At 49.2% G+C, this 14,250-nt stretch overlaps 1 protein-coding gene across 3 annotated transcripts in view; it reads right to left on the reverse strand.

The window, feature by feature from the left end:
- Positions 1-14,250, reverse strand: part of LOC140426769 (sodium-dependent phosphate transport protein 2A-like) — an 80,451-nt gene that overhangs the window by 38,682 nt on the left and 27,519 nt on the right. For all 3 annotated transcript variants that reach the window (XM_072511924.1, XM_072511925.1, XM_072511926.1), the window contains 3 exons: positions 13,426-13,537; positions 8,926-9,121; positions 6,434-6,529 (listed from right to left, as the gene is read on the reverse strand). In XM_072511924.1, coding sequence (XP_072368025.1) covers positions 6,434-6,529; positions 8,926-9,121; positions 13,426-13,537 — 404 coding nt within the window. The remainder of the gene's footprint in view (positions 1-6,433; positions 6,530-8,925; positions 9,122-13,425; positions 13,538-14,250) is intronic.

Below are 14,250 nucleotides of genomic sequence, written 5' to 3' on the forward strand. Positions count from 1 at the left end.
TAGAGGCCTGGGGGCCATCGGGCACCCCGAGGGAGGAGGAGGTGGTGTGGTCCGTCCCGGCTCCCTCTGTAGGGGAGGTCCCGGTACACCGCGACACCTCGGACTCCCCCCCTCCCGTCCCAGGTGCATCGGGTGGGGAACGGGCAGGACAGGCTGGCAGCTCGCCATCCCAGTCGCCCGGGCCGCAGCCTGGCCCATCTAGGCCAGGACGCCCCAGGAAACGGCCGCCAAAGGGATCCAGTGTCAGAGGGCAGGAATCACAGGAGTCCACCTCCAGTTCTGCTGTACCGTCTGGGGAACCACGTAGACGTAGTCAAAGGGCCCGTAAGGCCAAACAATTAGACACTGAGTAAGTTGGCACGGGTGCAGGGCACAGATGAGTTTTAGGGGCTAGGGCACGTGCATGAACTCCTTTGGTTATTAAAGTCAATGTTACACCTACCGAAGCTGCCTTTGTGCTCTGTCCAAAGTGTGCGGGCGTGTCATGTACGTTGAGCACAAGTGTGTGTGTGACGGGTGGTCTTACCTCAGCCCCAGGTGAGTCTGCCCCCTTCCCCCTGGGCCGCCATCAACATCCCCCGGGCAGAGGACGGGACCGTGCGCTGCAGTGTCACAGCCGCATGCAGGGATGGTCCGGGTGGATGGTGGTACTGTGGCCATGGGTCAGACATAGTCCAACGATGTAGAGCCAGGAGCTCATCGCAGGGCGGGTTGTCATCATCCTCCATGGCCTGCGATAGACACGCGTCCACCCGCAACTGGGTGAGCCCGGCCCGTTGTGCCGCCGGTGGATCGGCAATTGGGGGGGGGGTGGTGTGCATGCGGGTGGGGTGTGTTGGGTTGGGGAGGGGGGTGAGGGTGCTGGGTGGGTGGATGGGTGGGGGGGGTGGGTGGTCGGCTGTTGTCATGGTGTGCGGTCTGTGGCCATACTACCCGATTCCCACGCCCATCTAGTCAGTGAAGCGGGCGTCTATCAGTCTGTCCCGTGCCCGCTGGGCCAGCCGGTAACGGTGGACAGCCACCCGCCTGTGTCTACCCCGTCTGCCCTGACCATTGCCCCCATCCCCCTCATCTGGGGAGGACTGGGCCTCTTCCTGCTGCTCCTCCACTCCGCCCTCCTCTGCCTGCGGCACATCGCCCCTCTGCTGGGCTATGTTGTGCAGGACGCAGCACACCACAATGATGCGGCCGACCCTATATGACCGATACTGGAGGGCGCCCCCAGAGAGGTCCAGGCACCTGAAACGCATCTTCAGCACGCCAAAGCACCTCTCGATCACTCCCCTTGTCGCTACATGGGCATCATTGTAGCGGTTCTCCGCCTCATTGCGTGGCCTCCGTATAGGCGTCATCAGCCACGATCGCAATGGGTAGCCCCTGTCGCCCAGCAACCAGCCCCTCAGCCGGGGATGGCGTCCCTCGTACATGCCGGGGATGGATGACCGCGACAACACGAATGAGTCGTGTACACTGCCTGGGTGACGGGCGCAGACGTGCAGGATCATCATGCGGTGGTCGCAGACCACCTGTACATTCATTGAATAGGTCTCCTTCCTATTAGTGAACACGGCCCTGTTCTCTGCAGGTGGCCGCACGGCGACGTGCATCCCATCGATCGCGCCCTGGACCATGGGGAACCCGGCAACGGCAGAGAAGCCCACGGCCCGGGCACCTTGGCTGGCCCGGTCCACGGGGAAGCAGATGTAGCGGTGCGCCATGGCATAAAGGGCATCTGTCACTGCCCGGATGCACCGATGCACCAATGTCTGCGATATGCCGGACAGGTCCCCACTCGGTGCCTGGAATGACCCCGTTGCATAAAAGTTCAGGGCCACCGTAACCTTGACGGACACGGGGAGAGGGTGTCCCCCGCCAGTGCCACGCGGTGACAGGTGTGCCAGCAGGTGGCAGATGTGTGTCACGGTTTCCCGGCTCATCCGGAGTCTCCTCCTGCATTCGCGGTCCGTGAGGTCCTGGTATGACTGCCGGGGCCGGTACACACGGGGCGCCCTCGGGTGCCTCCGTTGCCGTGGGGCCGCGACGTCCTCCTCCCCCTCCTCGTCCTGTCGGTCAGGTGTCCCTCCAGCCTGGGCGGCTGCCGCCTGCCCCTCTGCGGCAGTCTGCGTCGCCTCTCTGGCACGCTCTTCCTCCGCCTCCTCCTCCTCCTCCTCATCCAGGGCAACATAGACATGAGCGGCTGCCACCACGGCGGCCAACATCGCTGGATGGTCTGAAAACATGACGGCCTGGTGGGGGGGAGGGGAACGACGACATGTCATCATTGCCCATATCCCCTCCTCCCCCCAGCCAGGTGGCATGGACCGCATGGGTCCAACTGTTGGAGGCTGGCACCTGGCCAGGTGGACCAACTCATTTGCCCTCCCATCACCCACCCCGGCACGGACCCCCTCCCCAACCCCCAACCTCCACCCCAGCACGGACCCCCCCCCCCAACCTCCACCCCAGCACGGACCCCCCCCCAACCTCCACCCCGGCACGGACCCCCTCCCCAACCTCCACCCCGGCACGGACCCCCTCCCCAACCTCCACCCCGGCACGGACCCCCCCCCAACCTCCACCCCGGCACAGACCCCCTCCCCAACCTCCACCCCAGTACGGACCCCCCCCCAACCCCCAACCTCCACCCCAGCACGGACCCCCCCCCCAACCTCCACCCCAGCACGGACCCCCCCCCCCCCCAACCTTTACCCCGGCACGGACCCCCTCCCCAACCTCCACCCCAGCACGGGCCCCCCCCCCAACCTCCACCCCGGCACGGACCCCCTCCCCAACCTCCACCCCGGCACGGACCCCCCCCAACCTCCACCCTGGCACGGACCCCCTCCCCAACCTCCACCCCAGCACGGACCCCCCCCAACCCCCAACCTCCACCCCAGCACGGACCCCCCCTCCCAACCTCCACCCCGGCACGGACCCCCCCCCCAACCTCCACCCCGGCACGGACCCCCCCCAACCCCCAACCTCCACCCCGGCACGGACCCCCTCCCGGCACTCCCCCGGAGCCCAGCCTACTCTAACCACCCCCCCCCCCCCCGCCGCACACACACACAACACACACAAGCCGAGACACACCTCTCCTCACGCAATCAGCCTGCGGCCACGCCATATCCTGCCCAGAGCCAACCCCCCAGGCCGTCACTCACCTCCTCGCTGGTCGGCGTGAGCCTGGAGCACCGGGTCAAGCCGATGAAAAGGAGGTTTGTTTCACGTCAACGTGAATGGTCATCACGTCGACGGGACTTCGGCCCATCCGGAAGGGAGAATATCGGCAGGCCGAAAATCGGCTGCCTTGCGCAGACCCGTGACATTCTCCGCGGCAGCGGCGCCATTAACGCCCCGCCGACTTTTCTCCCTTCGGAGACTTCGGCGGGGGCGGGGGCGGGATTCACGGCGGCCAACGGCCATTCTCCGACCCGGCGGGGGGTTGGAGAATGACGCCCTTGATCAATAGTTAACCCCAAAAAGGGTTGAAAGAATTAAAACCACTTTTAGCTTCTGAGTAACTATTGTACAGACCCAGAACTATTACCTTCACGGGACTGCCACCACAACCATGAACCCTCCTCCTGGCACTCTGCCTCTAAGGGACTCCACTCTACCCCTGCCTAATTCAGACTGCGCCACCCCACTGAACCTCCATTCTCCCCATTCTCATTTGATGCAGGGCAGAGATATGACGGTCTCCCCAACTCCGACTACCCCTGCCAGCGACGTGCTGACCCAAACCCTCCCGCCGACTGTGTGACCTATCCCTCCCCCGACAGGCTAACATCCCCCTGATTGGCCGAACACCCCCATCCCAACATGCCAGAGCCCCCCACTTAAAATACTATGGTAAAAAGTAAGAGAAGAATGGTAATCCCACGCTGCTTGTCACTCTGTGAAAGTTAAGGCACATAAACTTCAGTTATCTATCTAATTGCTATTTGTAGGACCTTGCTACGCACATATTGGTGGCTATGGTCACCCATGACTTCATTGCTGTCTGATCAAAATAGCAAGGGTCATCTCGTGCCGTGTAGCAAGTTTTAAGGCTGTTCACCATGTCCACCTGCAATTAACCTTGCTGCCACGCAGTTTGACCACTGCTGATCACCATATTGTGATTTTATAATGATAGTAAGACATCAACCACTCATAAAACATTGGGTAAAGATTAATGTTTTGAGAATAGGCACATGAGGACACTTTTCATGGATAGCAAACTTGAAGCCATCAGCAGCAGAGCCATGTCTGCTGTGTTCCACTCCAGGCAAAAGTGAAACTGAGACTGGATCACATGTTACACTTCATTTCTATTGATGGCATGCTGCTATCCCGTAAAGGCATACTACAATAATGACTGCTTAGATTATAGCAACAGCAACACTTCAAAAGTCTTTTGTTGGCTATGAAATTACTTGAAATATACTGAGAGCTATGTCATTGAGAAATCTTTCTTCCTCCTCTCGCGACTGAAGTGGCTTTGTTGTAGACAGCATGAAAAACATGCATTGAATGTAACCCCAGAAACTGAGGACCATTTGGAAATAGTACACCATTTGGAATATAATTAATCCTGGGTATGTTGGTACAATTATTGTCTGCTTTATTGTTCGAATCAGTAAATAATTCAATGTATAAAATATTATATGAATTATCTTATATGAATTTAATATGACATCATCAGGTAAGTAGTTTTAACTCATTTGATGCAGGGCAGAGATATGACAGTCTCCCTGTGCTGAATATTCTGGAAATTGTCAGTTTAACGAGGTGGTATAAACAAAAATGACTTTATAGGAATGTCCGGTATAGTTTTATCATGATAACATGGGTTTAATTATAAGAAAAGTAGAATGAAAAATCACACAGAACTTTAAGTAAAATAAGATGTGTTTTAGTTCTGTTCCTTGTTACTGTTCCCTTAATTTGTTGCCATACTGACTGCTCTTTTTATTTTACACCATTTTGCTATTGAATCCATTCTCATCAGTTTTTACCTTATACAATGGGAGAAGGAAGACATTAAGCCCATTGTCTGTGCTGCTCGTAAAATAATTATCCAACCTCATCCTACTTTACAGTCCCTGGTCCATAGTTTTATCCGTTATGGCTCTTCAACTACACATTCAAGCGTTTTATGTTGTTAAAACACAACATCAACAGCATTTGTCTTTCATTTTCTTTCTCTTTTTCCTTCTCTTTTTATCTTTCACTCTTTCTTTCCTGATTCTCTCTCACTTTCTTTCTTTATCCTGATTCCCACCTTTCAGTTTTCTGTTCAAAGTACTTGGCTAACACTGAACTGTTCTCTCCCAAGGCATTTTTTACCCAATAAATATCTACGATTAATATGCGGGCAAATCACGTGACAACCAGTCACTGATGAGATTAGATCAACATCTGAAATATTTATTTTGTGCTAAAACAAGAACTGGATTAATAAGTTAGAGGTTAACAGGAAGAGAAAATTCCCAGAGAATTGAGTTCACCTGTAACTAAGGTTTAATAAGAATATATGGGAGCAGCTACAACACTAAGCTTTAAGTTCATGAATCTATCTTTACCTATCTCTCCAATCTCAAGGCTACAATGTCCCCAAACTCTCTGTTTATCTGACTCTGGTCTTGTGCGTATCTATCTCTCGTTTCACTCCACCTCGGCAGTTATGCCTTTAGCAATTCCACACTGTGAAATTTTGTTTTATTCATTGGCAACGGCTGCTGGCCTTGTCAGAAATGTTCTGCCCCCATGACCCCATGAATACAAAATTATGAGGGGCATAGACAGAGTGGATAGTCAGAGGCTTTTCCCCAGGGTAGAGGGGTCAATTACTAGGGGGCATAGGTTTAAGGTGAGAGGGGCAAGGTTTAGAGTAGATGTACGAGGCAAGTTTTTTACACAGAGCGTAGTGGGTGCCTGGAACTCGCTACCGGAGGAGGTGGTGGAAGCAGGGACTATAGTGACATTTAAGGGGCATCTTGACAAATACATGAATCGGATGGGAATAGAGGGATACGGACCCAGGAAGTATAGAAGATTGTAGTTTAGTCGGGCAGCATGGTCGGCACGGGCTTGGAGGGCCGAAGGGCCTGTTCCTGTGCTGTACTTTTCTTTGTTCTTTGATCCCACTGAATAGCAGAACAGGCTCGAGCAGCTCAATGGCCTACCCTTGCTCCTATTGTCTTAGTGAAACTGATGGTGAACCACCATCTTGAAGTACAGCAGTTTGTGTGGGGAAGGTACTCCCACAGAACGGTTGCAGGTGGAGTTCCAGGATTTTGGCCCAGTGATAGTTAAAGAATGGTGAGATATGACACCATATATTGCACAGTTTAGTCTGCCCACCCACCCATCCCCAGCCCTTCAAAGTAAAACCTAAAACTGAAGCAATGTTTGATATTTTTCAAAGTTTGAGGTACTTTCTTACTTGTACAATCCGTTTGATACACCAAATCTTCACGAGGCTCCTGTTCCGGAAGCTGTCATCGCCAATCGCTATTGCAGTGATTACAGATTTATCAAGCTGAAAATGAAACGCAATTTCAAAGAAAGCTGGAAGGCATACTCCTTTCCCAAATCTAACGTGGGACTTGTGCACTAATTTGGTGTTACTCATGGTAGCAGAGCACAGATTTTAATGGTGGATGTCCTGTGATGTTGCATTCAGTGAGTTGTAGGGGCAGTGATTTCTTGTGGTGTTGTAGGCTATTGGGTAAGAGTTAATTTACCAGTGGAGCTCCCATGGTGTAGCTAGATTAACTTATGTGCCAGAACAACAAGCAGGAATCACTGTCTAACAATTACACTCAGCAACTTCATCTTCACAAAATGGTTGTTAGATTTAATTTAAAGGTAAAAATATTAAAAGCTATGAAATCAGCAAACAACAAAGTACATATCTGGCAGAAGTATAAAATAGTTCTAAATTCAATTCAACATTCTTCTACTTTGTTTCTTCAATTAACACTTTTTCAAAGAAGTGTTACCCGACAGCTAACTACTTTGGAAATAGAATTTAAATATTGAACAGTGATTATTTTCCTTTAATATTTTGTCACAATGGAAGAAAAATGAATCTCAATAGTTTCTCTTTTGTTTGACTTGAAACAAACACTTTGGTTTGATTTGGGATTTTGGTCATTTGAACATTGACATTTCAAAAGGAACTGACAATAATATAAAAAGTGAGCCAATTGTTGCTCCTCCTTCAGTTCTTTTCTCAAAGGCAGGTCCAACCCATGCCATGCCAATGTCCACCATGGGTACTGCCCATCGGGAGGCCAATCCTGAATCCACCCCAGACTGAACAGCGATTGAAACCCAGGGTATTGGCATCAATCCAATCAACATAAACTGTGCTGGCAACTAAGCCAACCAACCCCTCACACGGTCCAAACTGATGTGGAAAAATATGCTTTTATATGCATAATGTAGCATCAGAGCTATAAATAGCAAACATTGAGGCCCCAGTGTTATTTCTATCAATGGAAAACTCAGGACCTGAGCTATATTTGATCTGGAAGGCTCCATCACATGGTTGACCAGGAACCTCTCCCATTCTTAACACCAGCATGTGTTATAAGGGTTTGCAGGATAGTATTCAACCTATTTAGCCACATAATAAACACACACACCTTGGCCATCAAGTCCTCAAGTGGGACCTGACTGTATGGCTTCTGGCTCAGAGGCTGAGGCACTACAACTGCACCATAATTCCTCCTTCACAAAATTGCTTAGGTTTGAATTATTCTTATTGAAATGAACATAATTTTCAACGTGCCATTGTTATATTCTTTTGGAATAAGGTGCAGGAATATTTCTTTATTGGTTCATTGGATGTGGGCGTCGCTGGCTGGGCCATCATTTATTGCCCATACCTGAGGGCATTTAAGAGTCAACCACATTGCTGTGGGTCTGGAGTCACATATAGGCCAGACTAGGTAAGGATGTTAGATTTTCTTCCCGAAAGGATATTTGTGAACCAGATGGATTTTTTAAGCTGATAACCGACAATGGTTTCATGGTCATTATTAGACTTGTAATTCCATATATTTTAAAAATTTAATTCAAATTTCACCACCTGACCTGGTGGGATTTGAACCGGGGTCCCCAGAGCAGTACCCTGGGTCTCTGAATTTTTAGTCCAGTCATGATACAACTATGAACTGCAGTCATATATTTCCATCCCCCCCCCCACTTTATTTGTAGAATCACATGGAAAGCACAGCACCGTCCATGGGCGCGATTGAATGGCCACACTGCGCCAGCTTGGCACTGCCAAGGTAACCATGTGGCAGTGTCAGCTGACAGGTGCATTGCCAGGGTGCCAGGTTATCAGGGTCAAGGTGCCAGGCTAGCATTGGACCAGGGATCAGGCTCGGGGGTGCCCTGCCTGTGTGAGGTGTGGTGCGGGCGGGCCCTGAGGACTGAAGGGTCCTCGAGCCCCACCCCCCCCCCCCCCCCCGCACCACACCTCACATGGGGAGGGTGGGGCTGGGAGGTTGGGGCGCCATTTACAAATAGCGTCCCGATTTCCTCCTGAGCTGAAGAGTTCTGCCGAGCAGAGCTCTTCAGTGCCGGAAATGGGACTAAGTACGGCCTCAGCGGGGCGTTCTCTGCTGAGACCCCAGGCCGCAACTGAGTCCTGTTCAATAGTGTGGTCTTTCTCGGAGCTGCGAATGCTGGGAAACACCTGACTAAATGCTCTCGAGACACGACTCTGTTGCAATTCAGTTAGATCGAGCCCCATATACCCAACTGTCAATATCTGTTGTTTATGCTCTACTTGAGCCTTCTGTACTGTGTCTGGAAAACCATAAATTTAAAATTAAAGCAATTAAACTAAACTGACTATATTTTCATGCTCAATTTACATGGCATAAGTCATACGTGCCAGTAATAAGATAATGCTGTCCATACCTGTATGATGTGGTCGGTGAATGGATCTGTAATGATACCAAGGAGATTTGGTGCATCCTTTCCTGTCTGGATTTTAAAGCTGCCCACGACAACCTCAGTGAGTCGATACAAGAAGCCGCTGGCTACCTCAATCGGCAGCAGCACCAGCACAGAGAGCCAATTGAAGCAATCATGAACCGTGGCACCTGCAAAAGCCCTGGAATTAATTGAACAAAATGCGTGGCAATGACTTGAGTGACTTTTTCTTTTGGAAAAATTCATGAATGATCACTTTTGGATCATAGAATGAGCGGAAAATGAATCCCAGATAGCTTACTATTAGCCCATGGCCTGAACTCCACATGGATCTGAAAGACCGCATGCCTGGGCCTTTGGCCTATCCTGATCCCTGCCAGAGCTGTAACAATGAGTGAGACAACTTGCTTTAAGTTTGCTCGATGAGGGAGGAAATGAACCAAGGTTCCTATGACCTGATTGTTTACTAGATTCCCCTACCTGTAATCAAATGTGCAGAAATTGTTGAGGATAGGATTAAGATTGGCTGGGATGTGTCCCTCCCACTCCGAAACCCCCACCCCCCCTTCCGCCCCCCCCTCTCCCCCCCAACTTCACCGAAGTGCCCACTGATACTCAAAACTTAACTTGAGTTTGAATGGATTGCAAATGGTTGGCTTGCGTGCTACTGTAGCTGTGAAAAAGGAACCTTGAAGGATGGCCAATTGAGAAATGCGTTGGAGAACAGCCAGAACTGTGCCAGCCATCCATCAGGATGAGTCTGTGTTCTCAGGACAGATGGGGAGAGCACTGATGGTGGAAACAAAATATGTGGGTTTACCCGTTGAATACAGTGTTGCCAAATAACCAAGGTTAATTATTTACTAATTTTTACACTGCAACAAGTACCACTTGACTATCTCTGCTGCTCATGAACGGTAATCTGGGATGGATTTCCAGTCCATGTTCTTTTCATAAATACACACAGGGTCAAGTGATGTGAGCGCGGGAGCGGCTGCATTTTCACCAACTCTGCTCTTCTTTATTTTATCCTGGTGCACATTTCATATTTGTATTTTCTTGGGCTATATGTCTAGCACCAAGTCCCTGCGGGGTTCTGATTGGTATTTTGCAAAGTGGAACTGAAATAAATCCTGGAGAATCCTCACTTGATTGTGATGGCCGGTGTTGACCGGGATGGGGGTCCAGCTTGCAGTGGTGTTGTCCTTGTTGAGCGGCCTTTCACCTTGCCCATGCTGTGTACATCCGGATGATGGCCGCCATTGAGAATGCTCAAGATGGAGATCTCAGCTCTGCAGTGTACGTCTTTCGAGCTCACTTTGAATATTTGCGAGGTATCCTTGAGAGAATGGTTGAGGCGCATGAGAGAATTATTGCATTCGAAAGAACACTTTCCCTGGTCAAGGCCCGCCTTCGAGATGTCGAGATCCTGCTGCACGGTAAATCCTTTATCCTGATGGGTTCTGAGTTTGAAAATTGGCTGCCATGCTTTAGTAGTCTTGATTTGGAGACTGGGTGTATCAATGTTTGATGGAGCACAACATATCCATCTTCGAAGCCTGGGGTAGGTTGCACCCCCTAGCCACTGGCCCTACTATATCCTACCCTCGATGCTCGACATCAGAGGTTGAAGGTGACCGTGCGGGTCGGGTCATCCCCCGTGATCGGGGCGTAGACTGTGGGGCGCTTGGATGTCAAAGCAGCAACATGATGGAAGTGAGGGTGTTTCATTCATTGAAATCCTTGGGAAATCCTGAGGAGTGCTCGATGATGTTTATTGAGGTCGGTGTTTGTTGTCTAGCAAGGAATCTGCCAAACTACTTGTGACTTGTCCAAATCAGGATCTTTATTAAATCACATGTGGTAAGATAGCAATCTGTTACAGAGCAAGTTATCATGGAGTTTCTTTCTACTCCCCCGGAACAACCCCTGTGCACGACTGACCTCATGTACATCTTATGCTGATCACCGGATCTGCCCGCACTTATATCTGAGTGCCTTGTCACATGACCACTGTCTTGAGACTGCATGGTGGATCTGTGCCGCCACCTGCTGGTTGGAGGTTGTACCATCAGCTATCTACAATATTGCTTACAGGCGTATCATCACAATTCTGTCTTGACTTTGGCCTCCTCGAGATGGTGTTCTTATCCTGCAATTTATTTATAACGCTGGTTTTTATTCCTTGTGATTATTTATTGCTGATTATTTATTGTTGACTTTTATCCTACAAGGGTGTGCGAGATGTCAGAATGAGGGCAAATGTCATCTGTTATCCTGTTCAGCAAAAATCGTACTGAGTTGATCATGTGAAATGTGGTCTGTGCACAGTTTTACTCCTTTTTGTCATTATGAGTTAAAATCCTTGTGGCTATGACAAGGGAGTGTTTTTTTGACACATCCTTATCTTGTTTATAATGAAGATGAGTGGAGCTAGAGTAGAGATGGGTGGTTGGTTGGTGTGGAGTTGGGTGGTAGGGTTAGTTAAGTCCTCACTGAGATTGAGGATAGCCCCCAATTAGAGCTAATCATATTGAGTTTTTTTTAGCTTTTTGTTATTTTGAATAAAGTATCAGTGCCTATTGCTGTTGATGGCCTGGGGAGATTATGAATCCTGGGGAGGACTTGATTCTTCCTGACTTCTCCTTGATGTTTTTAGGAAATGAGTGGTGGCGCATGCTGAGATGGGCTTGGTTAATCCTTCATCGATTTGTTGTTTGTTCCTTGGTCAACTCTGGCGTTTTCCCATCAGGAGTTTTTTTTCTTTGCTTCATCTGGGTGAGCAGTGTGCTGTTCAGTGGGGGGAAGCGCATTGCCCTGGGTGTGGTTGAGGAGGTGCAGGGCCAGCTGGGGTACATATTTTAGGGTGTGCTTGAGGTCCTGGGGGAGCTGATTTTTGTGTGTCAGAGCATGCCGAGCTAGGCCAGGTCTAGTTCTGTGATTGATATCCTGCTGCTCCCTGGAGCTTAGGGTATCCCTCCTCACAGGCACTTATCAGGGACATCCTGAGAGGACACTTCTGTGCACAAGGGCCTGGGGATGAGCTGAGTTCTGTACTTTAATTGATATCCTGTTGCTATCCCCCCTCCCCCTCACCCTTTGTGGCCGGGATGCTTTGCAGTTAATTGAGAAGTTTTCTTTTCAATCATTGGCAGGCGTGCGTTCATGGAAAACAGACCCACACTAGCGTCTGGACCTTCTGTTCTCCTGTGATCCACTCATGGTAGTTCCCCATCCCTTTTGCTGGGAAGTTTTGACAGCACTGATCATAATCTAAATATATAACTGCAGGTCCTCTCTGTATAGTTGTACGGAATGATGTTGGATCTGTACTGGGCCTGAGACTGGGGTTATGTTGCGTTCTGTGGTGTACATGGAATTTCCTTTTAAAACTCGGGTTCTCGCAATTTTTCGTTGTTTTTTGTTATGGGTGGATACAATGAATCCGTGATTGGATCCTGCAGGGGTCCAGACGGGTCTGGTATCCGAGGGAAGGAGATGGCGGTGTGTCATTGGTGCCTCTGGCACTGCTGGAGTTGAGGGAGATGTATAGTGGTGCCCATACCGTGAGAAATCTATCCTGAACTCTCATGGTAATTGCGAGCAATTGCCACGTGGGAAGGCGTGCACCATTTCACCATTTTTTAAAATGGCTTTATCCTATTTCTCCCTTCTTCTCTGGTGGGGCTTTGAGAGGTATCAAGTTATGCCTAATGATTATATTCACCCAGTTGTACTGCCATTCTCCTGTCCCCTCTGTATTCATGTACGTTGATCCTTTACTTTTCCTGGTGGTGCTGTACCATTCCTGTGGTTTTGTTGTGTTGTTCGTTAAAATGTAAAACCTCAATAAATATAATTTAATAACAAAACATAGTTGTGCACAAATGAGTGAGAAAATCATAGGCCACACCTTAAGAAAGAAATCCATACTTTTCATTGCTGTCCTCTTGAGCATCTATTGGACATCTCTCACTTCACCAAACAGATTGAGTGTGCATTAGCATTGATATAGCTGCTGATCTCTGCTCAGGCACAATTTGTTGGCATTCAGTTATGGAAAGTCTAAAGGCCCTTTTTTTGATCACTACACCGGTGGCATGTTGGCACAGTGGTTAGCACTGCTGCCTCATGGCGCTGAGTACACAGATTCGATCTCGGCTCTGGGTCACTGCCCATATAGAGTTTTCACATTCTCCCCGTGTCTGCGTTGGTCTCATCCCCACAACCCAAATATGTGCATGGTAGGTGGATTGGCCGTGCTAAACTGTTCCTTCATTGGAAATTTGTTTTAAAAACTGCACCGCACCAGTATACAGCCTGAGTGTTGAATGCAATGCAACATGGGATTAAATTATTAGTCTTGGCCAGGGCTTAATTCATTGACCCTCAAGGAACCAAGATGCTTCAGATTCCAGATGCTTTAGAAAGAACCCAAGACAATGGCTTCTAATACAGTGCAACATAATTTATGGACAATCTTACCGCTTGAATTCATTTCTGTCTCCAGCTTGCATTAGGGCTACAATGGTGTTTGTTACTGAGGTTCCAATATTGGATCCCATGATAATGGGAATTGCGGAACGCACTCCCAGCACTGCAAGAAGCAAAAAACATAAGTTGAGTTTGTGTCTTCAATGTACTGCAAATTTAAGAACTTGCTAAACAATCTTACAGGTGAGCACAAATTCCTCCATCATATTCCTGATCTACTGGAACACATTTGGCATTTCTGTCGTCAGTTATTCCCCACTATCTGCCTAAGGCAATTACGTTTCACAATGCCAAGTCATGCAAGGTTGGAATGAGGCAGGAGTTGGTTGTTTTCCAATAGTACTAATGTCTGGAAAAGGCTGCCTACTCATACGGCAGATGCCAATTCGCTGACTTCTTCCAAGCGAGAGCTGAAATTGTTTCTGGCTGGGGTTGATTTGACATCGTACAAGAAATAGGTGATTTAAAAAAATCATTAATCAAGGCTAGTGGTGTTAGGGTTAAGGTTGGGGGTGGATTTGACATCATACAAGGGATATGCTTTATTATCGTCAATCAGTTTTAGTGCTGTTATCAATAGGTTTTGATGGCATAATGGGTCAGGGGGAAGAATTTCCTAGATTTCTTTGTCCAAAATTGACTACGGCGTCTATCTGTTTTTGTTTGACCTCTCTCAGGAGAACGCATGGTTTCTGGATGAGGTGGGGAATGTGCATATTGTGATGCACAAGGCATCGCAGTGAGGTGGGAGAGTGTAGACAGACCATTGGATCTTTTCCTCTCCATGTGTACTGGGTATATTTGTTATCAATGCAC

This window comes from Scyliorhinus torazame, chromosome 7 (assembly GCF_047496885.1).
Source record: "Scyliorhinus torazame isolate Kashiwa2021f chromosome 7, sScyTor2.1, whole genome shotgun sequence".
Lineage (NCBI taxonomy): Eukaryota > Metazoa > Chordata > Chondrichthyes > Carcharhiniformes > Scyliorhinidae > Scyliorhinus > Scyliorhinus torazame.